We start from the raw sequence: 25,531 nt of genomic DNA, 5'->3' as shown, positions 1-25,531 counted from the left end.
AATTTTTTTCTATAAAAGATACAAATGATCAAAAAAACTATATGAGTATAAATCATCATTTAATAGACATTAATATTAAAAATATACTAAAATATATTATCTATGTTAGTATCATTTAAATTTAATTACATATCCTATCAAATATAAAAAAAAAAAAATTTGGATTAATAAAATTGATTTATATGTTCACACCAATTTAATTATATATTTAATAGTTACTAACTTTTAATTATTTAATATATATTTATTATTTCATAATATGTAAAAATATTTAATACATAAAATAATTTATATATATAATGTTGGTCCCGGGCGAGGCGCGGGTCTTAACCTAGTAATATATAAACTAATTACATAACGTAAGCAAATCTCTCGTGTAAAAAAAAAAATCCTTGTTTATGCTACTTATGTGTCAGTTATGCTGTAACTGTCTCTTGACTTCTCTTATGCTTCACCCTGCGAGTGTTACCACGCTTTAGTCTTCTGTTACTAACGCTGTTACTTTTCTGCTTTGTCTTCGAGCTCGATGAAAATGGATCAATCCAGTTCTTGTCTTCTTCCACCGCTTTTTTCCATCGTTCTTCAAACCTTTGAAGCTCCCACGTCGACTGCCTCCTTATCTACTTGTTTCATCAAACACTACGTTGCTAAGTTTTTTTTTCCCTTCTATAACGACAAACCAAATAAGATAATTGTATTGATATTTACTCACCGAGGTTCTTGAATCAAATGTTGTATGGCCATGTCTCTTGTGTATATAATTGATCATAAAGGTGTTAGTTAGATTCTCTCTCTTTAGAGTCCAAAAAAGAATGGAGAGTGGAGAGTGTTTTGAAGTCAATAAAACTTACGTTAGTCCTAACATCACGAGCTCTGGTCTGCGAGTATTAGAGAAACAAACGAGTTATATAAGGTAAGCGTTCGTTCATTGAGATCAAAACGAGTTCTCTTATCTCGGATTTAGAGAGATCATACCTTCTTATCAGATTGTACACTTTCCCCTAAAGTTTGAATGCCTTGATGAAAGATGTACTCTCTATCCACGATCCCTACCTTCATCTTCCTGTCTCCCTAAAACACGTTCAAACCATGCTCTCAAATTTGAGACTATCAAATGAAAAGTTGCTGAACCAGCATGTTTTAGACTATTTCAAGGTTTCAAAAAGGACTAGACTGTTCATTTCAGTAAAATTTAGCACAAAATTTTGAAAGAGAAGTGTGTTCACCTGTGCACAATACCCAAGCTTCATATCCATTCCCCATCCATGAACCAAATCATTCTACAAAACCCAATACAAAAATTGACCGTAAGTGAAAATAATTCTGAAGGGTCAGTTAACTCTATGGATAAATAACGGCAAGTGACAAATGTATTTTACCTGTATAAGGTTCCAAGTGCAAAACCAAGCAGCTCTTGAAAACACAGGAGCCATTCCTTCAACAAATCTACAAAACAACAAAAAGAAAGTGTTACCAGTTATATATATATAGATATATATACTCAATAATTCCCAGAAATTATTCTGTCGCCTACTAAGGCATTACCCTGTGCAAGGAGGATCTTCACTAGTATTAGAACATTTCTTAGTGCCTCTATTTATGTAAACTCTCCTGTGTTCATGACATCATGTTTTACATTAAGTACCAAACACGTTGAAAACAAACAAGCTCTCTCCTAATGAAGAATTTGAACCTATGAAATTTCTTTGTTTTGGAACGGAGTGTGATCTTGTGGTGGATTTCAGTCGAGTTTCGGTCCAAAGCCGGTTGAGATATCTCCAGTCCTTCTACCTTAACTATCTTCAAGTACCTGAAGAAAATGATTGGTGTCACACTCAATCTTTATGAAGCTCTCGACTATACGGTTTTAAAAAAGAAACTGACACTTACCTCTCTGGTGTGAAGTTCTCAACTCCAAGATCCTCATCCCAAAGAAAAACATAATCATAAATGGATACAACGTCCGGATGGAGAAATCGTTTTGCAAACCACCTGAAAATCGAGAAAAAGAAACACATATAAACCAATGTTACACAAGTGAAACATATAAACAAAACATTGTCTCAATGTTATGCATTGGAAGAGAAAGATAAGTACCATTTCGTCTGGTTCTGTGCAACTATATGTATGGCCTTTGAACTCCACTCAAGATCCCACCATTTATCCATATTTCCATCGTAATGGAAAAGAACAACCGTGAAATTCGCTGGAAGAAACTGAGAAGACACAAAAACTTTACATATGAAACCTAATAGTTCTTCAATGCCTAGGATTAATTTAGGATGAACTCAGAAAAATATATATAATACCTTCTTTACCATGGCGTCGACATTACCCTTTTGCTTAATGCCTACTGGTACGGCCAACAAGTTACGGTTAGTCATTTCAACACCCTGTGTTTTAACAATCACAATACACATCAGAAAATCCTCTAGCCGGAGAGATATTCGATTATGTTTGCCATAATTCTTGATGCAGAAGCACTAACCTTTGCCCTTAAACTATTACTAGACCAGAGAGGCTTTAGTTCAAGGTCCGATCTAGGCTGTAAGATACCACGCGGCAAGCCTTTTAGTTTCGCATCGACTGGTTCAGATTCCTTGATACAGTCCAGGAGGATGGAACTTTACATTAAACTGGCGAGGCGTTACAAATAAAGACAATATAAGATGATAATGCGTAGTATCAAAATGTTACCATTGCCATGTCAAAGGGATAATCTGCTTCCTCTAGCTGAAAGGTACAAGTAATAAAAGGGTGTTTACTAATCAAATAATCAAAGAGATCAAAAGGATAGTATTTCGGTTCCAAGGTTACCTCTGTCTCTTCGAATTGAATATTAGTGGTCCTATACCAAAAGATCAAAAGTGCTGTACATATGAGAGCCAGAAAGGGCTTCACTTTCCACCCGGATTTACCCTACAAGACTCGACCATTTTACCATGAGATTCAGAGCTAGTAGTGTAAACAGTATAATAACTCGAACATTATTGAGGGTCTAATAACTAAACCAAGCTTACAACATCTTGAGGATTGTTTCTTCTCTTGACAAATGACTTCAATGATTTGATCGACTTCATAGACGGCAAACCATGTTCCATAATCTATATCTACTACACAGTTTAAAAAAGAAAAAAAACAATTTAACACAAGACTAGTTTCGCAAGAAGTTACAAATCTTACAAGAATCAGAAAACTCTCACCTGCCTTTGTGTTCTCCCAAGAACAGAGAACAAGAAGACACCTTAAACCAGACCTCACTCACTGAATCTCAGTTTAATAGGCTGTGAATTCAAGACCAATGCATGTCGCTCGTATGATCAGTCTGAATTATCCAGAAGAAGAGACAAAATAGTACTATATATTAAACAAAGCACAAACGAGAGTAGCAGCAGAGGAAACTGAAATCAGACGCTCTAGATACAGCTAATGCACAACACAATATTTCAATAAAAATGAAATTTTAGAATCCCCTGCATATATTATTATATATATGAGCTAAACTAGAAAAATATAAAAGTTTCCAGAAAAAGAGCAATAAAAAATTGAAGCGGCAAGTTTTGTAACAGCAACAGAAAGATGGCGTTCTTCAGGTTTTACTATCTGGGGCCCCATACTTTTTTAAAAAGGAACGAAATTTAAAAAAATTTAGGGATGAATTTACTAATTGTATAGATCTAACGAAGAATAATAATTACTGTTTATTGTACATAGAACGTTTTTTTTTTGGTAATCAAAAAGCTCTCATTGATTTGCAAAACTTATAGAGAAGGAAAGAAGAAACACACACACACACATAATAAGAAACCATTCAAATTCCTCTGTTTACAAAAATACAGAGGAGAGACAGAGAATGGAATCGACAAAGGTCAATGATGAAATTTAATGGCTGTGTGTGTTTAATTTATAAATTTTAGGATCTTAAAAGCGACAATAATTATCAGAGACGACCACCAAAGAAAACAAATTCACGGAACATAAATAGAAAATCAGGTATCAGACGAAGACCTTTGAGAAAAGTCTGAAGCATGCAGAATAACTTTGACGAGAGAAGAAGACAAGAGCCAGCTAGAGAAAGAGAGAGAGAGAAAAATAGAACATAAGAGAAGAAGTGAGTTTGTTTGCTTTTGCATGAAAGAGAAACAACAAAGAAAACTGGGGAACTTTTATAGGTCACGATAAATTTAGTATTATCGATCAGATTGAACGAGACGAAAACGAAACCTATCTAACAAAAAAATAATAATATCAAATTAAGACAATTTTAAAAAGACTAAAAAGTATCGCGACTCGTGACCTACCCCATGTTAATCTTACTTACTTGGTTGACAAATATACACAAACTAGATGACGGCCCGCACTAATATACATCAAACTAATTCAAATTTTAAAATAATATTTAATTTTAGTATAAATTATTTAATTAAGTTCAAATATTAAATTAAACAGAAGATATAATTTATCTTTTTTATTACAACACATCATAGATAATAGTTTGCTACTTGTAAAATCTTTTATTTATTATATCAGTAAACCACACATGTAAAACTATTTATCATAATAATCTCATAAAATTTTATTAATATTTTAAAATAACTTAAAAGATAAATCAACAAAAAAAATCACGCTTACCAATTATCAGAGAAGCCTATGAAATCAAACTTCTCTTCGTCAAAGTCTTAATTGTATTTATGAATTTTCTTTTTCGGAGTTATAATGACATATATTATCTATAATAATTAAAAATATACTTTTACTAAAATTTTATAAACTAAAAGTGATAAATTATATATGTCTAGTAAAAATTGATTTTTTTAGTTATAATGGCGAGAGATTGTATTCTTTGGACTCATTTTTTTTATTGGTAAGATAATTCGGTGATACAAAAGAGAAAAAACTTTCTTTTTAAAATGATAAATAAAAACATTAAACTATTTAATATTACTAAAGTAAACATAGAACAAAACTATAAAACTATTGCTATAATTTGATAATACTTGTTAATAATAAGTATCCCTGAATATAATGAAAATATTTATTAAATATTCATTAAAAAATTTTAAAAACTAACAATCCAAAATGTTGTTTATTAAAACTAATGACTCAACCTAAATTATGAAATATGACAAATAAGCTTTTAAAAATAATAAAAAACGCAAATAAGCAAAATAATCTAAAATCAAGGAGAACGTGACAAGTAAACAAAATTAAAATTTCCATCTAAATTATTTTAAAATAAGAAAAATAAATAAAATTACCTATTAAAATTATGAAAAACATGAAAAATAAATAAATAACCTATATTATGGAAAATGTGGCAAATAAACAAAACTAAAAACATTAAAATATACAAATAAACAAATTACCTAAAATTATGGAAAATATGAAAAATAAGCAATAAATAATGACAAGTAAGCAAAATCACATAATATTATGGAAAAACTGACAAACAATCAAAATCACTTCATAAATAATTGTATAGATTATTTTTTATTTTTTAAAACAAACTTTTGAAATGTTGGATTCTGCTATACCGCTTGCGACATATTTAAATATAAAAAAGTAAATAAAATTCCATGTTTTGCGTTTCTTTTACAATAACTTCATCGAGACAGGAGTTTTATGTAGTTCACTCCTTACGCAACTCCGAAACCCAATAATTTTATTTTCTTTTTCTGGTCTTCTTCTTCTTCTTGATACGTGCAACTAATTTGGCTTATAACTAATTCCGGTTTTTTAGCTCTATGTTTTTTGGTTTTCCAATTTTTTTTTCATCTTTAAATATCAACATGATGAACCAAACTAGAATAAATTGGTGCTTGCATAAATGTAGGGTTTTTTTTTTTTTGCTAAAATAAATGTAGTCCTATTCCAAACTCCAATCTAAGTTTCTTTCTCTCTTCTTAAAAAAAAGCTTATGTAGTAGATATTAGGCCTGAGACTTTTATCCGAGATCCGGATTCAAGCCGAGATTCGATTTTTTTTTTCATCTTTAAATATCAACATGATGAACCAAACTAGAATAAATTGATGCTTGCATGAATGTAGTTTTTTTTTTTTTGCTAAAATAAATGTAGTCGTATTCAAAACTCCAATCGAAGTTTCTTTCTCTTTACTTAAAAAAAAGCTTATGTAGTAGATATTAGGCCTTAGACTTTTATCCGAGATCCGGATCCGATCCGAGATTCGATCCGAAAATCCGGATATCCGGAGGGGTCGAATCCGGATTCGGATAATAAAATGCTGGATTCGTCAAAGTCGGATCCGGATCCGGATATTTTAATTTTTTAGTCCGGATATCCGGATCCGTAAGTTTTATTAATAACTATTTCAAAATAGTAATATCTATATATAAAAATTAATTTTATTTAATATATTTCATTTTTATAATAGTATATATAAATTTTAAGTAAATTTTGTAATATTATACATAGAAATAATTAAAAACATTATATATATTTTTGTTTTTAAATTATTGTTAATATTTTATATATATTAATATTATTTTTTTTATTTATTTTAAGGATCCAAATCCGAATCCGGATATCCGCCGGATATTACAATTTTTAGAAGGATATCCGGATGTCGGATATCCGAGAACCCCGAATCTGGATAAAAATAGTAAAATTATGGATCCGCCGGATAAGGATCCGGATACCTTAAAATTGTCCGGATACCCTATCCGTCTCAGACCTAGTAGATATACTAGATATTCAAATGATTTAAATATATTTTCCACGATTGTTTATACTGTACCACGTGATTTTATTTCACTGTAGTAAGTAGCGTTAGCAAATGAAAATTACATTTAAGTTACAGGAACTAAAACTCTACCGAGTAAAAAAATTCGAAGAAATCCCGAAACGGGTAAAACGTTTAAGACTAAGGGGGATGTATTCAACTGAGAGTTTCAGGTGATTTGTATTAAAATGACAAATCCACTGTTATTGAAACATGAATTTTAAAAACTCATTTAAAATCCACTGTTATTGAATTTGACATTTCTTAAAATACTCTGAAATCCACTGTTATTGAAAATATTTTAAGTTGTGGAGTTTTAAAGTTTTCAGTTGATTTTAGAGTGTTTGGGTATGATTTCTTAGTTAAAAAAATTAAAACTCAAATCCCATAGTTTTATGTGATATTCTAGAGTAGTTTAACAAAAGTCACTTAAATCTCTGAAACTTATTGAAATCATCTAAAACCTCGTTAAAAATCAAATCACATCAAATGTTAAATTGAATACATCCCCCCAAGAGTTCAATTACCAAGTTGGTGAGAGTTTACAAGTTTCAGCTAAAATATATAGAAGAACAAAGTTTACAAGTTTTATATTATATACTACTTGACAAATGATTTTCCTGGGAGTCATGCATGACATTTAGTAAGATTACCATTATCGAATAGCCAAAAGTGGAAGAGTTGCAATATGCAACGGTATAAACTTTGATCATTTATCCCGTTAAGCAATTGGGGCAATAAACATAACATCTCCCTCTTTTGCTACTGAAACAATAATGAAAAAAGACACTGCACGTAACTGATTGTGACTAAAATTTTAATGCGTAACTGTGTTTTAGTTTTAGGTAAGAACATATTGTTACATAGTTCTTTAAAGTTGTTTAGAACAAAATAGACAAACTATATTGCGTTAACAAAATATTAGTGTTTAATTGGAGATGTTCACGATGATTGTGTTTTGATCATATGATATTTTCACGTCCCCAGACATTTCCAAAATCAACCACGGTTTGTTCATACGTTAACCTACCAAACAAGTAATTAAAAGCTGCAACTGGATTGTTCTTCATACGTTACATTACATCAAAGGAATAAACAAGAATCTGACGAATAAAATATCCTTCTGCGTTGGCTTGTATATCTTAGATCATATGTTGAAGATCTTGGACAATTTCTGATACGGGCGGTCTGAATCCTGGTTCCATCTACCCATCAAAAGAAGCCAAAATGGTTTTGTTCATTTATCTCTAATGTCAAAAAGTATGGTGATGAATTTAAGTGGTAATTTACCTGGAGAGAACGTGATATGATATCTGCAAAACGTGACAAAGATTTCTTCGGATATGCTCCATGTAACGACGGATCAACCATTCTTGTCAACGCATCGATGTCATGAAGCCTAGGTATAGCCCACTGCGCTAGTGTCTGATGTCCCCTCGGCCTCGTCCTGCAAAAATAACGGGCTTGCTCTTAAGTGAGACATGTTCTCGTTTGTGTCATAATCTTTAATCTCCTTATCTCTTTAATTAGAGTATGTATGCTAACCTGTCAAATGGTCTGCGACCAGTGAGCAGCTCTAACATCACAACACCAAGGCTATATACATCGCTCTGACAAGTGTAGCTTCCATACTCCACCTCAGGAGCCGCATAACCCGCCATCTACAAAGCAAACATCACTCACGCTCTTATGTCAGGTTTTGGGATCTTCACAACCAGACAACACATAGATTTTTTTATTACCTGACTCGTTGGACGTGGTGGCAACATGTAAGCCAAACCGCTGTCTGCAACACGGACTGATAGCTTTTCATCAAGGAGAACCTTGGAAGACTTGAAGTTCTGGTGTACAACCGGCGGTTGGCATACCTCATGAAGGAACCTGAAACCAAAGACTCTTATAAGTTCCTCAACATGTTCCAAATATAGACATTTTGAGGTTCGTTTAAACTTACTGTAGTGCCTTGGAAGCTCCTAACGCAATATTAATACGCACATTCCACGTGAGCTTCTTGTGCAGTTTGCGATCCAAATGCAATGCATCTTGAAGCGATCCATTAGGACAGTACTCATACACAAGCAGCCTCTGACCATACTCGTTACAGTAACCAAGAAACTCCAATATATTCCCTCGTTTAAGCTTCAAGACATTGGAGACTAGGTTGAGGAATTCCCCATCACTCTGCGTTTTGTTGATTGTATTGCTCAGCTTCTTCACCGCAAGATACTATACACATCACAGAGAGTGAGTTTAAGAGTGCACAATGGATAAGTACTAGATTAAGAGGGAAAGTATCAACACACCTTGCCATGAGGAAAGACGGCTCTGTAAACATTACCAAGCGACCCTTCACCGACGATAAGCTCTTCAGAGAAACCATTTGTGTACTGCTGAAGTGAAGCAACGGTGAAAACAGTAGCCGAAGATGAAGAATTCAACCCCGGAGGAAAATGAGCTGCTCTCTTTGAAGCAGCAGCATCGTCATTAGACTGGAAACGCCTCGGTGGTTGTTGTAACGGCTTCTGCACATCCTTGTTGTAATATGAAGCAGGAGGAATCGCTCTCCTGCTCTCTTCAGGCCGTGGTGGCGGCATAGGATAACCATACTTCCTGTCTCCACCTCCGTATCCATCGTAAGGCTTAACCATAGGCTCCCTAGAAACTGCAAAAACCAACAAAAGAAAGCCAATGAGCCACAACACTCGAGTTTTGTTTTTCTTCTTGGTATGAAAATGTAAAATTCCAACATAAAACCAATTGACAATAAGTGGATTAGCCATAATACTTTATATATTACTTAATGTCCCAGTAAAATTCTCGATGTGGGAGTTTTATATTCTCACAGAAAAGAATCAGTGTACCTTTTCCCAAAGTGGGGGTTGGTTGAGATGGAGGTTTATTGAAGTATGGTCGTTGAAAGTCTTTACGAGCATCAGCTCCGTATCTGTTATACTTCTTGCCTTTGCAACATCTCCAAAGTGTAACACACAAGCCGGATACGAGAACAATGATGGCTACTGAGGACACGACTAGAATGATTCTCTGTGTGGACCAGAATTTTCCTGACCCTGAACCTGAAGGAGGTGATATTTGCAAGGTTGGTTGTCCTGACACAGGGTTCCAGGGATCACCTCCTACATTATCAGAAGGTGGTGACCAAACCAAAGGTGGTGGTGGTGGTGATGGTAGCAGTGGAGAAAAAGGAGCAGGGGGAATATTGGAGACAGGAGGGACACGAGGAAGAGGAGGAGCATGGTGAGTAGCGGGAGGAGGATCAGCAGCAGGTGGAGGCGGTGTTATAATTGATGTATTGAATGGAGTTCCATCTTTTCTGCAGTTATAATGACAGACAAAACTTGAATGGCTGAAGCAAAAAAAAAAAAATTACAACTATAAAACATACTTAACTTGAAGTTTGGGACTTTTAATAGATTTGGAGGTATAGGTCCAGAGAATAAGTTGTTTGCTACATTCCTGAACCATAAAGATATCATAAACTATAGTAAGTTACTGAATCTGGCTTTAGAGTCAAGAACAAAGAGTAAAAAAATATTACAAATCGGTTAAGGAGAGATCTTCTATAACATCAAGCGTTCCAATGAGCTTGTTGTCCTGCAGATATCTGCAGTCTAACCACATTAGATGTATAGAAGCAAAGGTAACAATCTGTCTTTAAAGAATCTACGCAACTTACAGTATCTTGAGAGCAGCTAAGTCTCCCATTGAGGGAGGTAAACGGCCCTCCAGTATGTTAGAAGATAAGTCCCTGCAATTAGATACTAAAGGAGTAAGCATGGAAGGGAGAGGAAAGAAGAAAGGAGAAAAAGTATACAGTTTAGTCAGTTTTGTTAACTGCTGAAAGTAATCTGGAATCTCTCCTGATAAAACATTGTTCCCTAACGACCTGTAGGGGGAAAAGTAAAAGAGTATCAGAAAAGATAAAAAAGACTAGAGATGCAAGAAACAGTATCCAAAGACTTACAGTTCTGACAACTCGGTTAAAAAGGACAGTGTAAAGGGTATATTCCCAGTGAAGCGGTTGCTAGAGAGAGATCTGAAACAAATGAAACCAAAAGTGTGAATGTGTCTTTTAGCTGTTTAGAACTGTTAAATGATAAGTATTCAAATTATCAAACGCACAGGTTTAGGATGGTAGAAGGCAAAGCCTGTGGAATTGTCCCTGAGATGTGATTGTCACTGAAGTCCCTGTCCATATAAACAAGGAAGGGAGAGTGTATATGTTATTTATTAAGCAAGAAGCCTCGAAGGAAGCATGTAGATGAGACAAGAAGGCTATGCTTACATGACTTGGATAGATGAAAAATCAGCGAGGGTGTCACTTAAGCTTCCACCCACCTTCATGCCGTGTATCCTTCTGCAGCCAAACAACAATAATCACAACACCTGGTCAGAACCTGAATAAAGCTTTTCTGTGATAACAAAGAGTTAGAGCAGAAGAAGAGGAGGAAGTGTACATTTCAGTGATGTTTGAGGAATCACAGACAACACCTTGCCACTTTTCTCCACAAGGGTCTCCTCCAAAAGCAAGCCACCGATGTAGAGACGGTGCTCCCAAAGTAATGTACAAGTTATTTATCGCTGAAACTGCAAGAAAACAAACCCCATCACAAAATCAAAGAGTAAAATGTGAGAATGGGCAACAAGCACACACTTCAGGGTCTTGAATTAAACCCTAACAAGAGCTAATGCGTCAAAAACCAAAACTTTTAGGGGTTTTTTAGTCTTGCCCAAGGAAATAGAATCTACGAATCTCGAGGCATGGAGGACAAGGCTAATGCTTTACCTAGTTTATACCCTAAAACAACTGATGAAGTTCACTTTCACTTGACAGAGCTCAAAACCAAAACTGAAAGTCTTCAGACATAAGAAGAGAGATGCTTACCATCTCGAAGATTGGTGACTCCAGCGGAGAAGGGCATTGTTGTCAAGGCTAAAACAGAGAGAACAAGAAACACTTGTCGACTTGTAAAGCTCATAGCTTCAGTCTCCACTTGAAGTCGGATTACGCCAACAAAATTTTGAGGCAAACGAGTTATGAGTTACTGAAAGAAAAAAGGACAAGGAATTAAAAGGGAAAGTGAAACATAATTTCGTCGGAATTCAAGGGGAGAGAGAGAGAGGAAAATAGTTGGAAGAGTGAGAAAGAGAGTAGTGTGTTGTCTTGAAGAACGAGCGGCTCTTACAAAAGCAAACCGCTTTGTTTTCTCAGTTGAAAATTTAATAACTCAATGACTTCTGTCTCTCTCTTAAGTCTTGTCCAAATTTTAATGTTTTTTTCTTTTTCGCTATTGCTCGTCTAACTATAGTTTCTTCGTCTATTTAATCTTTATGTAAATGGCTTTTTCTAATGCCTTTAGGTATAACTAGAAGTTAATATCATTACGAGAAATTCATTTTTTTAAAAAAATTGTCCAAGAAAATAAAGGAAAACATTCTTCGTGATAAGTCGGATCACATTTTTATCATAGCAACTTGTATCCGTTCTGGAACCATTCAAATACTTTATATCCATAAATAACATATATAATCCTAATAATATGTGATCCATTAATTCACCTAGGCTAATAAATCCAAATGATACAACAAGAAGTAGTTATAGTTACATCATTTTCTTCTGATTAAATTTGCAGACTTGCAATCTATTAAGTGTGATGGGCCATGAAAGCAGTGAAGTGGAAAAGCTCTGCAAAGTGTTGTATTATGGGAGAAGAGAGTGAGACCCCACGATGTCAACATATCACTCCCGTTTTACGTTAGTGTAGTTTAATGCTTCTTGGTGGAATAAAATGTTTGATTGTGAGATTGTTCTAGTAGCTTTTTTCTGTCTAAGTTTTGATACCCAACTCAAACTATTTGGTTGATGTTGTCTTAGTTCAATTACCTTTTTTTTTTAGTTTCAATGAGCTTTAGTTAAATTATTTGGAAAGTATAAACACTTCCTATATTTAAACTTATCACTGTTACTTGATTTTTTTGTGGTATAACCTTTTGAAAAAGAGAGACAATTTCATAATTGCACTTTGTGGATATCATATTAGCAATTAATAATTCTGGTTTTGTGTTTACAGGTACAACTTACTATCACTTTTTACGAATTTCTTAAGAAATGATATATTTAATTTGTATCTTGTTGTTTTGGTCATGCAGTGAAGAACTTGTAAACAATCAATGGTACTAATAATTTTTTGGCATGCATGTTTTCTTAGTTTGAGATAAGATTTACTTTGATATTCATGTGTGACTATATCTCTGCATGAGCTATTAATGATCCGAGTAATAAAACACCAGCAAATTGAAGCCGTCGACTATTGCTGGTTTTGCACCTTGACTAATCTTGACAAAGTATATTGGTTACTGAGACTATATGCAAAAGCCTAAAATGCACAACACTATTCTAATGGCCTTTAACAAGTGAAGATATGGGCCTAAATTGGTCGATTATTATCGTCAAGCCACTTGAAGGAAACCTCCCGCTAGTGACAACTTACAACTACGGTATGATTCCTACCATTGTTTTGGTCAGACCAAGATGCCAATTAGATTAAACCTAACCAATACTACATACAAATACCGAATTAAAATTTGGTTTTACTTAACTCTACATTTGAAAATAATTCACAAATTCAGCTAGAAAATTGTAGACCGAAACTAAACTAGTAGAATAATTTTATATTCTAGTCATTTTAAATATTTTAAGAAATCAAAGTGGTCAAACTTGAACATGATCTCTCACTCTACATAATTAGCAGTTCAACTACTATAAAACCATTGATAGTAAAAGTGAACTGAACTGTCACAGTTAAAATGCTTTTTCACACCATATCAAACAATTAAGATAGATTAGGATTCAAGTAGATAGGGTATCCAGTAGCTGAACTATCAATTCAAACGTTATGTTAATGCGAACGATCATTGTAGTACTAATATACAAACAAAAATTAGTTATGACTTATGAGCTTGGAGCATTGGACGATGCATTAATGTGAGTTCGAACTATAGGTCTCTTTAAAAAGTGTTTATAGGCGAAATATACATCTTGTAAAGTTAGGCTTTATTATTGTCCTCAATGTTTAAGATGGTCTCTCATTATCCCCAAAAAGCGAAACAAGATTAAAGAATGCAAAGGGTACCTTTTGGTCACCTGTTACCAGAGGATCCAAGGCACATAATTCGCTTTATTCAAAATCACTAGCTTCATTTTACTTCAAATTTTGGTTTTGACATCGCCCCTTCCAGCATTTTCTGCCCTACCAAATTTTAATCCGTTATAAATCATATAGTCTTGAAAACTCACGAATCACGATATTAGAAACCGTTAAAAAGCAAAATCTTTTACAATGCTTTCTCCAAAAGATGAGCCTAACTAGTAAAGAAAATTGCTATAGGAAAGGAAAATGTTTGAATGGTCTACCAAACAAATGTAATCGAGTGTTTGTAATGTGAAAACCCCTAAATCTCTAAGTGTAAAAGTGAAATAATCAAATTGAAGGATCCCATAATTATTTTACACGGTTGGAGATCTAAAATAAGATAGCATAATCCTACATAGTTTGTATATAGATGATTTGAGTAAAGGCCGCGAATACACAAGTCAGAACATATCAAACAATTTGAACATATGTACGATGAACTAGGTTTTGTCATTTGTTACATGGACATTTTTGACTCTCTCTGTGTTCAGCATAGAAGAATCTCATTATATACTACTATATAGTTTTTCGACCAAAAATACTAGTATATAGTTTTGAGTATGAATTGTGTATCCAGAATATCAAATATATATTTTGGAAAGAAAATGCGCATAAAAATCTTATAAATCCGAAATTCAATAATATTATATTATATTTATTTAGCAATTGGACTTTATACATAAACATTCAAAAGCTTATCAACTCTTTGACTAGATTGATTAAATAACTATATTGTTAAGTATTTCATATAGTTTATAATACACACAACATACTCAAGTTGATTAGTTGAAGATCATAACATAAAGATACATAGTTAGACTACTAAACTTAGTCTACATGTTATTTGAATTTTGTGTATGGTAACAAACTTTTTAGGGGAGTCAAAGTTACCAACCTTTTTTTGCTTGAGTCTGAATTTTTTCTGCCAGAAAATATAATAATGATGTCAGAGAAGCAAATCTTTTGCCGTCCAACAACTCAAACATACATTCATATAATTTCTTTATTGATTTTATCTTTTTCCTTACTCTTATAATTGCCGAAAAATGAAAATATATCTTCTCCTTACTCTTATTGTTACCGAAAAAATGAAAATATATTCGACACAACCAAACAAATCTTGAAATTGCCAAACTTATGAATACTGAGAATAGATCCAATACAAAGCTACACAAGTTATTTGATTAAAATCCGACGATATATAATTCGAGTATTATTCCCCGGGATATTCTTCTTCATAATAATAAAATCTCATAGAAAAATGAAACACTCTAAGGATACAAGAGGGTTTTCAAACGAATCATTAGAGGTAGAATTATCATTCTGACTCGGCCACTGACGATGACAGTCTTGCTCCGACCCGTTTTTATTCGGATAAGGTCTCACCCGGCCCGGAGACTGACCTTTTTTCATCATTACACCACCATTGTCCGTACTTGCATAATGATTCCGACTCGGCCCCACCATGACGGGCCTGTTGACTGCCGGCGACCTGGACCTTCTCCTCTCGGACCTCTCAGTCGGGTCTCTCTGACCCGCACCCGATGGCACCAGCCTCACCGAGCCAGCTCCTTCTCCTCCTTCGGTGTTTCTTTTACGTGGAGACATATCGCTTCTCCGGGTCGGGTAATTATTAGCCATGACCCGGTCCCGATATTTCGCCGGAGACCTCTGTCTCACTCCCTGCGGTTTCATCTGTTTCACTTCTTCCTCCTCGTACCCACTCACGATAGAAAGCAAGCTCTCGCTCAAACTGCAGATTTCTGAGACCTCCGATCCTTTCCCCGGTTCAACCGAACCGTTCTCGGTTAAAACCGGGTCTGGAGAAGCATCGACAGCTCCGGGTTTCTTCTCCTCCTCCTCCTCCTCTTCTGGAACCTTGTTCGTTGTCGTTTCCATTGCCGAATTGTCGTTTAGTGAAGTTACCAATGTGGTTTCGGACAAGACTTCTTTGACTACTGTCTCTTCCTCGACAACGGCTACTGGAGGCAGTGCTGTTTTCTTTCCAGAGACAGGCTCATTTTTCTTGTCGGTGGTGGCAGTGGCCGTGGCGGTGGCGGAGATGCAACAACCCATAATATATAACGGCGTAGTTTTTATTTCTTTTGTGCTGTGTTATGATAGCAGCACTCGACAACGGCTACTGGAGGCAGTGCTGTTTTCTTTCCAGAGACAGGCTCATTTTTCTTGTCGGTGGTGGCAGTGGCCGTGGCGGTGGCGGAGATGCAACAACCCATAATATATAACGGCGTAGTTTTTATTTCTTTTGTGCTGTGTTATGATAGCAGCAGGTTGGATGTGTAGGGAGACATGTATGGGTATTTATCGGCAATATTTTGGATTTAAGTGAGAAAAACAAAAACAAAAAAACTAACTTTTCACCGAAGGTTTATATTTTTCTATTCATTACAGTGTGCCTAAAAAATGTTCAAAGATGAGTTAATAACAGTGAAGAGTCAGAATGGTAATTTTCTTTTTAAAACATGGTTTTGTTGTGTGCCACCTAGCAAGTGGCTATAGCGTTAACTACGGAAACTATTTGAATTAAATTTAAGAAAATGATCAGTCATGCAAAAAAAAAAAAAACTGCTATCACCAGTCCATATGTGTACACCAGTCACCACCATGCAAATTAAGCATAAAAGATTTGTTTATTATGACATATTTCTCTTTTTTTCTACCGAGTAAAACAGTACATCACGTAATTAATATTGATATCTATTTTACAGAGTTGTACTAGCATGATCTATAAGTACAAGTTCACTGTGATTGTGAACTCGTAAGCATTATCTTGCTTGCATGTCTTAGTGTGCGGACTTGGTCAATCCAAACGGTGAAATCTACACTCTTGATTCAATCCGTCTAAGTCACGAGTTAAGATACGCATGCCTTTTTTTTGGACCAAGATACGCATGCTTTAAAAACTCTTGAAACATAGATAAATTAAAATTTTATCTTGATGCAAAAATATATATTTCCCTATACTATATGTGGATTCTAAAAGTCATACATGCGAAAGACTTGTATAAGTCAACTTTTCCAAAAAGCAGTACAACATATGACAGAAGTACCATTTAGAATGACCAGACGAGAAAATATATCCATGTAGCATTTACATAATAGTCGAATCGATATTGACTACACAAACAAAAGTGTCATATGGCTGCATTCCAAAATCCAGAACATTACAGATTCTTCACTCACTAACATAAAGATTAAAGGTGTACACAAAACCCATGTCCCAAGCTCATTTTCCATAACAAGCAAGTTAGATGTTCATTTTTTATATCAGTTTAATAGTGTGAAGTAACCCCAGTGAGGATTGGACTTTAGGGGTGAAGATAACAGTTGTGTGCAAAGTTCCAAATCTTTGAGAAAGAAAAAAAGTGACTATACTCTCTTCTCTGCTCATGTAACTAGCAAATGGCAGAGAAAGTATAAAACTAGTGTCAAATCTTGAATATATATGCTTAATTAAACCAAGGAGAAACCAGTTTCGATCCTAATGCTATGTACATAAAATACGCATAAATAACTCCCGAATCCAATAAATGTAGCGGAATCATCAGGAGAAAAAAAAAACATCAGATGCCAAACTCAACTCAGCTCAATGTGGTTGGTGGCTTGAAATGTTTTAATAAGCCAATGGTGGTGGTGATACGAGATCAAATAAACAGTCATTCAACATTCTTGAATGGAGTTTGAGTTGGAAGAATCACTCGATGAGCTATGTTGATGCTGAGACTGTGAGCTGATGCGTTGAGGAGGACATGGCACGGGCGCTGGATGCGCGATGAAAGTAGGGATATCATCTCCTGGCATCAATACCGATACACCGTTTGTGTAAACAGTCATCTGCATGATTAATACATCAGAAAATCAGTCATTCTTGGAGCAAAAAAATAAAACACAAACAAAAGCAAACAGATAGACGCAAAAGATTCTCATAATAAATTCATTTCATGAGCCAACAAAACACATTAGCAAATGAGAATTTGAGTGGGAGAAGACAATGACAGATCTAATACATGTGTCATTGTTCCCCAACAGAAACTCAAGTTAAGAGCAAGGAAAGGGGCAAACACACTTGGCTTAAGTTTACATTTATGGGTCCTCCCATGTCTTGGAATGGTTCTATCTAGCCTCTGATCAGTCTTTATCAAAACGAGTATATCTAACAAGAAAACAAGGTATAAAAAGAGGTCCCACGATCATCAGGGAGGAAGACCTAATTCAAGCTTTGACCCGTTTCTCAAAACACAACCTACTACTTAGTATTAAAAGCTCCACATGAAACTATTATTCCAGCAATATGACAATGAAGAGCAAACTCTTTAAGGTGCTACTATTTTCTAATAACTCCATTCAAGTTCACATATGGATTAAGATCTTACTGGCATAGACTTTGGAGTCAAGAAGACTATGCAGTCTCCATTTAATCCACAAGAACATGATTTAACTCTAGAATAGGAGGGATGTTAGGTTTCAAGAAAGCTTGTGGGGTCATTTGTGTTCCTAGGACATGTCAGTCAGACTTAGACGCTAGACCTCATTTTCCATCTACAACACGCATAGTTTTTTTGTATTTACACGTCAATAATACTTATAAACGAATCAATCTCCAACAAACAAGACTTTATTACACACTTCTTCCTTGTCTCCTTTAGTCATTATGAAGAAGCCAAAAAAATTAAAACAGGAGATTCTGAATGACGAAAGAAATCAATGAATGCATCACCATATATACATCTATATATATATATATATATTGTCAAATAGTGTATGCATGTGTGAGTGAAGAAGCTTATGAGACATCTTTAAATGTTTGATGATGTAAAAGCATGTGCAATGTTGGGTCTCTTTCAACACTCAAATAGTACACAGAATCAAAACCCTTATGATGTCATTTGCTTTTGGGATGAACGTGTTCACGTCAAATGAAAATAAACCCCCAAACTTAAAAATGTAGACTTTTATTTGGAATAATAATTAAGCAAAACCTTTTTTGTCTACACACAATTATGAAAAACAGAAGCTTTCTTTTAGTTCTTGTTTTACCAGATGTTCATCACACGTGTCACAATCAGATTTGATAGGAATCGAAGTGTTAACACTTAACATAACAGTACTAATCAGACAATAACGCGACAATTAAGGAATCTATGTTTACGACTTTATTTATTCTCTGAGAAGCCAAAAGTAAAAGTACTTGCCTTTGGAGATTGGTAACCGAGCTTAGATGCTGCGCCGTTGAACCCGACCCGAGAATCCATACCCGAAAGGACCCCACCAGAAGAGGAATCTGGGTTAGTAGTAGTCGTAGTGGTGGTGGTCCGGATCAGTCTCTCTAAGATAGCCATGACGAGGAACATTGAGATGAGAATGGCAGTTGCGACGAAACCGAACGAGACGGCGTTGACTGAGTCGTCAAATCGAGATTTCCACGGCTCTTCTCGCCGGAGATTCATCGGAGCTCCAATGGGTGGCCATTGATGATGGTTCATGGTCGTCTTCAACCGCTCAAGCTCTCTCATTTCTGATATTAAAACCGAACAGAAGTTAGTTTGAATTTTAGCGTTTTTGAAAGTTCGTTAATGTCGAGAGAGAGAGAGAGAGAGAGAGAGAGATGTGGGGAGTGAGTGAGCAATGAGATGAAGAAGAAGGAGAAGAAAGGGAGCAAGTGGGGCTAATATGTGAGAATGTGAAAGTTTTGGGATTTTAAATGAAATTAAATAAAATTTTGTAACTTTTCGGGAACACACATGTTGTCCTTTATTGCACAGCTTTTCCTGCAAAATTTACAAAGAGAATAGTGTTTTTTGTTTACTCAAATATGTACTTCTTAAGTTTAATTAATGAACAGAGGCAAAAAAAAAGTTTAAGTAATGAACAAAATAGCATACGTATAGGCAGAATCTTTAACTTTTATTTTTTGATCACGACGAACATACTTTGTACCATTAACGACACGCGTGACTGGATGATTATTTTTAGTAAGCATAATTGGTTTATCCTAAAGTAAAAACTACACGTAATATATTAAGTCAGTACTTTATTTTTACAGATCGAAATCAAAGTGATACCATTTGTCGAGAGAAGTACAATAAGAAATAACATACTAATACTTGTCCAACCCTCCCATATTTTTACTTATATAATAGCATTTAAAGTTGATCAAAAAAAAAATTGCATTTAAAGACAAATTAACTCCAATCCACCTCTATTTCTACTTCTAAAATAGAGATTGCTATTTTCTCTTCTATTTATAGAGGAAGAAATAACATTCCTCTATATTTTGAGATCTCTATTTTAGAGAAATACATTGGAGCAAAACACATCTCTATTATAAAATTCCTCTATTTTAGAGATAAAAATAGGAAAATACATCAGAGATGGTCTTAGAATTTGGACAGGTAACAAAGATCTAACCAAAACCAAGAATAAACATTACTTTAATCCGATTAGTCGCTTTTATTGGTTTACTGGAAGGTTTTGTAAACGAAACCGAAGCAACAGAAACAAGAAGCAAGCAAGCAAATAGATGTCTTAATAAAAGTACACATGTGCTGGAACAAGATTTAGGGATAGAGGGGACAATAAAATGCATCACAGTTCACAAGGGAGAACAAACTCCATTCCACAGTTTGTTTAACTTTATTCATTCCACAAAGTTAAAAGTTGACTGATGGAAATAGCGTTGGAAGTCCAGTAAAAGGGATCCATCGTGCATGGAGTTCAATAGTGGATAAGGAAGTGAGGAAAGGTATCTCTGGTGACAATATTTTTTTTATGTAATTCACCTTCATTTTGTACAAAACCATGTTATTGTGTTTGTTCAAACCTATTTGTTTTGTACCAATTTCTCTCTTTTCTACATCATCTACATTTGGAATATCTTTCAGGATATATAATAGCTGATATTATAAGAAATTTAAGATGTGTAGCTTAAATGTTTCATTGCTTAGTATATATACAAATGCGTGCCTTGACTGCAACTAATGAGGAAAATCTAGACTATCTTGAATATGTGTAGAATTTAAAAATGACAACAATGATTTTGCAAGAAAATCTAGAACTTTTTAGCAAAAAAAAAAGAAAATCTAGAACTTTTCTGAATATTTACTTTTTTACTTGTCTTTACACTGTAAACTTGTTACAAACCTGAATAACCCCACCATGGTGCATATGTTATTTTGATGTTCCTACTCAGACGTTTTATACGTGTTAGGATGGCGAAATATTCTAACAAATTTGGTCACCTCCAAGATTATCTGTCTTCTTAACCCTAGTCTTTAGCAATAATCATATTTAGAGTTTAATATTTATACCCAAATTGTATAACATTACCAACCACTTATAAAATACTGTAATTTTTTTTTTAAATATAAAACTAAAAGCAGTGATAGAATATAATCAATTCAAAGTCTCAATGAGTAAATGTCTGATTTTCTAGGGAAATTTGACCCAATAACACTAAAAAAAAAACTATAATTCACTAAATAACCAAAACCCTATCCTCTCTCCTATTTTCTCTTCCTATCTCTCTCTATTCTCTCTCCCAACTAATTTCCCAATTTGTTTTGATTATTTGGCAAATAAGCCCTATTTTCTACTAGTATTTTTACACACTTTTGTTTTATTTTATTGTTTTTATTAGTGAAAAGAAAGAATGTTTAAATTTTAAATGAAAAGAATATTTGATTCGTTGAGATAGTAGCAGACAAAGACCAACAGTTGAATAAAAGAAAAAACAGAGTATCCGAAAATGATGTTGAGGCACTCTGCCCAAAGTTTCTTCTTCTTCCTCTTTACTCTGTTATGTCTCTTTCTCGTGACTCCCAAATGTAAATTTCTTGCACGAATTCTGTTACCCAAAAAAAGCTGCTCACTCTTTTCTTCACTCCCCTCTCTTTCTTTTTCTTCTGCCGAAACTTCCATCCATTCATAAAGACCCTTTTAAACCTTTACAATCCAGAAAGTGGTTTATTTGAATATTTCTTTTAAGTAAAAATGAGACTGGAGAGTAGTTTCAAGTCGTTGAATCAGTACCGGAAGAAGATGTTCAGGAGAGTAAAGGAGGCGGTGATGAAGACGAAGAAGAAGAAGAAACAGACTATGTTTCAGTACGATCCATCTAGTTACGCCTTGAACTTCGACGATGGAGGAGAGGTTCCTCAAAGATTCTCCGGCGACTTTAAACACGGGAAGATAACTTTGATTTACGTTGTCTCTGTCAAATTTTGAGAATTTCTCTTTCTTTCCTTTCACATTCGGTTACAGTTTTGAAGCAGTCCACACTTGTTTCAGTGTCTCCCCCTCTCTCTCTCTCTCTCTCTCATTTCTTGTTTTTTTTTTTCAAGTGTAAGAAGACTATTTTACTAAAAACTTGAATCCTTTGTTTACATGTTACTCCAAAAGATCGGAAGCTTTGGTTCTCTTAAACTCGAGCCAAGCTTCTAGAAATGATTTATTTATGAAGCATTTTTGTTACTAATCATTGCGCCAATTCTAACGTAGACACCGTGGTTACTTGTTGAACACTTTGAAAAAGAACGAAAATAAAATCATGAAACACTTTTTTTGGTACTTAGCTACTCTGTATTTCTTCTACCATTTTGAATTTTTCTTATAAACAACTAAATATGGGATGTATCAAGATTCAAGACTAACTGTAAATCTAAAAATTATGGGGGAAACAATGATTCTGATAGGGTTAGACATGACTAAATGCTACTACAATTAGTTTAGCTCTTTGTGTTTAAATCACCTGGAATATGGATTTATGTTTATTGACTAATCTGTTTGGAATCCATAAACCACATACTTGAAAGAGAAGCACATTTGACTCACACCTAACACTATTCTATAATGAATGTTAAATTTTTGGGACATTTTTTCAGCTACCTATCTGGTTAGTTGAGATATATATAAGCAAGACAGAGCTTAGGGAGTACATTAAAGAACAGTGAAATAAGTAGACAAAGAAGCAACTTTTGTGGTTCGTTGGTCAAACACCCAACAAACTTGAAAATCAATTTTCAATAGCCCCTTTCACAAGTAGCTTTCTAGAAACCGTACTCATGTTAGAGAATAACAGCATCTTTAACCCACAGAACCCATTTGGAGTGCTTATTTTTTTTTATTTTTTTGTCTGATTAAAAAAAAAAAATTAAAAACGAACCAATCGCAGGCTGCCACGTGTCAGTGGGATCCGCGAAATAGTGCAAGACTCGGCGCTTAATTTGGAGTTTTTGGCAACGCTCCCGTTAATGGTGCTCTAAGAGCCGAACAAGTAACTAACATCGAGAACACAACCCATTTCTTGTTTACTGTTTAGCAAGTGGTCCAATATTTTCATCAGCAAGCAAATCAGTGTATCATAAATGCAATGCCCCGAAAACATCATCTCAATCAATTTATAGACAATGAATCAATGGTTGAAATATCTATTGAAGTAGAGAAAGCTGAGGTTGCTTTTGTATAAAGAGCCCAAATAAAGATTAAAGAACAATGTGATTGACCTGTATATCAATTTCTAGTCACAATTAACTCAAATACATTGTTTATTGATAAAATATGACCATACACAGCATTACATTATCAATAAACAGAGAGAATCAGACAAGTGTATTCACTCCTGAGTTTTGTCTCCACCACATCTATCACTCAGCCAACTAACAATGGTCATTTTTGTTTCTCCATCCAAATGATTCATCTGGACGGAGATGAGAGTTTTGTTCGTTTAAGCACTAAAAGTGCAACTCATCCGGATGGATCATCCGGATGACTTTCGGAAATTTAAACTTAATTTTAAAATCCATTCAGCTAATCCAATTTGGACCATTTGGATGGAGATAGTTCATTCAATAAGGTATAATGTCTATTATGCCCCTAATGTAATTCACAAATTACAAACATAAACATAATATCATTTTGTCACACACGAAAACCGACAAAACCACAAAAACGCATTTTCCCGCGAAAACCTAAAATCAAAATTTTCACGCCAAAACCCTAAAAATGCATTTCCGCACAAAATTGCAAAAATGTGTTTTCCCGCCAAAATTGCAAAAACGTGTTTTCATGCCAAAACCCCTAAACACATTTTTCCGCCAAAACACAAAACACGTTTTCCCGCCAAAACCACAAAACGTGTTTTTCCGCCAAAACCGAAAAATGCGTTTTCTCATCAAAATGCATTTTCCGCCAAAACCGCAAAAAAATATATTTCCGCCAAAACACATTTTCCGCGAAACCCGAAAAAAACATATTTTCCCGCCAAAAGGCATTTTCCGCGAAACCCGAAAAACGCGTTTTCATGCCAAAACTACAAAACGCGTTTTCACGCCAAAAACGCAAATACACGTTTTCCCGCCAAAATCGTAAAACGTTTTTTCTCGCCAAAACCGAAAATTGTCGTTTTCCTGCCAAAATCGAAAAATCTTGTTTTCCCTCAAAAACCGAAAAAAGTGTTTTCCCGCCAAAACCGAAAATCTCGTTTTCCCGCCAAACCGCAAAAACGCGTTTTCCCACCAAAACCACAAAATGTGTTTTCTCGCCAAAACCAAAAATTATATTTTCTCGCCAAAACCAAAAATAATCCCGTTTTCCCGCAAAAACCGGAAAACGCGTTTTCCCGCTTGAGCCAAAAATACCTTTTTTCGCCAAGACCAAAAATTGTATTTTACCGCCAAAATCGAAAAATCTCGTTTTCCCGTCAAAATCGAAAAATCTCGTTTTTTGTCAAAACCGAAAAATTTCGTTTTCCGGCCAAAACCGAAATTACAGTCGGTTTATTATTAATACTCTTTTAGTTTGAAACTTTAAAGTTTTTTTTTCAAATACATGTTTATCAATTTTTTTGTTTATTAGAAGTTATTATTGTAGTAAATATTAACATATGATTAAATCAAGACAAAGGTATTTTGGTAATTTGTTTACTAAACTCATTTGGATGGAAATGAAAATAAAGAAACAAACATAAAATTCATTTAGATGATTCATCTAGATGAACCATCTGGATGGACAAACAAACAGTCTCAAAAATCTGAATGGATCATCTGAATAGATCATACAAATGGATCATCTGGATGGAGATGACAGATGGTGAAACGAACGGTCCCAATATCGTTACGAACAATCTCAATGTTGTCATCATTAGGCCTGGAACGGATCGGGTATCCGGGCAATTTTAAGATATCCGGATCCGGATCCTTATCCGGCGGATCCATAATTTTACTATCCTTATCCGGATCCGGGATTCGCGGATATCCGGGTGTCGGATATCCTTCTAAATATTATAATATCCGGCGGATATCCGAATCCGGATTTGGATCCTTAAAATAAATAAAAAATAATATTAATATATATAAAATATTAACAATAATTTAAAAATAAAAATATATATAATGTTTTTAATTATTTCTATGTATAATATTACAAAATTTACATAAAATTTATATATACTATTATAAAAATGAAAATATATTAAATAAAATTAGTTTTTATATATAGATATTACTATTTTTGAAATATTTATTAATAAAATTTACGGATCCGGATATCCGGACTAAAAAATC

At 34.4% G+C, this 25,531-nt stretch overlaps 5 protein-coding genes across 11 annotated transcripts; 1 reads left to right on the top strand and 4 right to left on the bottom strand.

Annotated features, from left to right (window-relative positions):
- Positions 1–313: 313 nt before the first annotated feature.
- Positions 314–4,176, bottom strand: LOC106292459. 6 transcript variants are annotated; one of them, XM_013728047.1, is made up of 17 exons: positions 4,009–4,175; positions 3,204–3,325; positions 3,021–3,113; positions 2,818–2,919; positions 2,698–2,733; positions 2,489–2,599; positions 2,310–2,393; positions 2,098–2,216; positions 1,891–1,992; positions 1,694–1,810; positions 1,546–1,611; positions 1,380–1,446; positions 1,227–1,280; positions 976–1,071; positions 852–878; positions 713–748; positions 314–620 (listed from the first exon to the last, which is right to left on the bottom strand). In XM_013728047.1, exons 3-17 carry the CDS (start codon positions 3,099–3,101, stop codon positions 417–419), a joined length of 1,302 nt encoding a protein of 433 aa, XP_013583501.1. In that variant the 5' UTR covers positions 3,102–3,113; positions 3,204–3,325; positions 4,009–4,175; the 3' UTR covers positions 314–416. The 6 variants fall into 6 exon arrangements, with proteins under 6 accessions (XP_013583501.1, XP_013583505.1, XP_013583504.1 ...); XM_013728051.1 differs by having other exon boundaries at positions 3,021–3,110; XM_013728050.1 differs by having other exon boundaries at positions 3,204–3,284.
- Positions 4,177–7,711: 3,535 nt separating this feature from the next.
- LOC106292455 (protein STRUBBELIG) lies at positions 7,712–12,027 on the bottom strand. Of its 2 annotated transcripts, none has more exons than XM_013728042.1 (16): positions 11,645–12,027; positions 11,217–11,346; positions 11,045–11,116; positions 10,882–10,947; positions 10,724–10,795; positions 10,574–10,645; positions 10,436–10,507; positions 10,298–10,363; positions 10,150–10,215; positions 9,603–10,072; positions 9,045–9,403; positions 8,696–8,967; positions 8,484–8,622; positions 8,287–8,402; positions 8,032–8,188; positions 7,712–7,946 (listed from the first exon to the last, which is right to left on the bottom strand). In XM_013728042.1, exons 1-16 carry the CDS (start codon positions 11,736–11,738, stop codon positions 7,884–7,886), a joined length of 2,286 nt encoding a protein of 761 aa, XP_013583496.1. In that variant the 5' UTR covers positions 11,739–12,027; the 3' UTR covers positions 7,712–7,883. The 2 variants fall into 2 exon arrangements, with proteins under 2 accessions (XP_013583496.1, XP_013583497.1); XM_013728043.1 differs by having other exon boundaries at positions 10,595–10,645.
- Positions 12,028–15,047: 3,020 nt separating this feature from the next.
- On the bottom strand, positions 15,048–16,067 carry LOC106293522. The gene has a single exon (XM_013729200.1). It carries the CDS (start codon positions 16,026–16,028, stop codon positions 15,204–15,206), a length of 825 nt encoding a protein of 274 aa, XP_013584654.1. The 5' UTR covers positions 16,029–16,067; the 3' UTR covers positions 15,048–15,203.
- A 1,339-nt stretch (positions 16,068–17,406) lies between these two features.
- Positions 17,407–19,586, bottom strand: LOC106293397. The gene is made up of 2 exons (XM_013729079.1): positions 19,166–19,586; positions 17,407–17,807 (listed from the first exon to the last, which is right to left on the bottom strand). Exons 1-2 carry the CDS (start codon positions 19,484–19,486, stop codon positions 17,634–17,636), a joined length of 495 nt encoding a protein of 164 aa, XP_013584533.1. The 5' UTR covers positions 19,487–19,586; the 3' UTR covers positions 17,407–17,633.
- A 2,234-nt stretch (positions 19,587–21,820) lies between these two features.
- On the top strand, positions 21,821–22,283 carry LOC106294179. Its single transcript, XM_013729770.1, has one exon. It carries the CDS (start codon positions 21,963–21,965, stop codon positions 22,194–22,196), a length of 234 nt encoding a protein of 77 aa, XP_013585224.1. The 5' UTR covers positions 21,821–21,962; the 3' UTR covers positions 22,197–22,283.
- The last annotated feature ends 3,248 nt before the right edge of the window (positions 22,284–25,531 follow it).

Source organism: Brassica oleracea, chromosome C5 (genome assembly GCF_000695525.1).
Source record: "Brassica oleracea var. oleracea cultivar TO1000 chromosome C5, BOL, whole genome shotgun sequence".
Lineage (NCBI taxonomy): Eukaryota > Viridiplantae > Streptophyta > Magnoliopsida > Brassicales > Brassicaceae > Brassica > Brassica oleracea.
The sequence above is the reverse complement of the archived record's forward strand: the minus strand, read 5'-3'. Positions and strand labels throughout refer to the sequence as shown.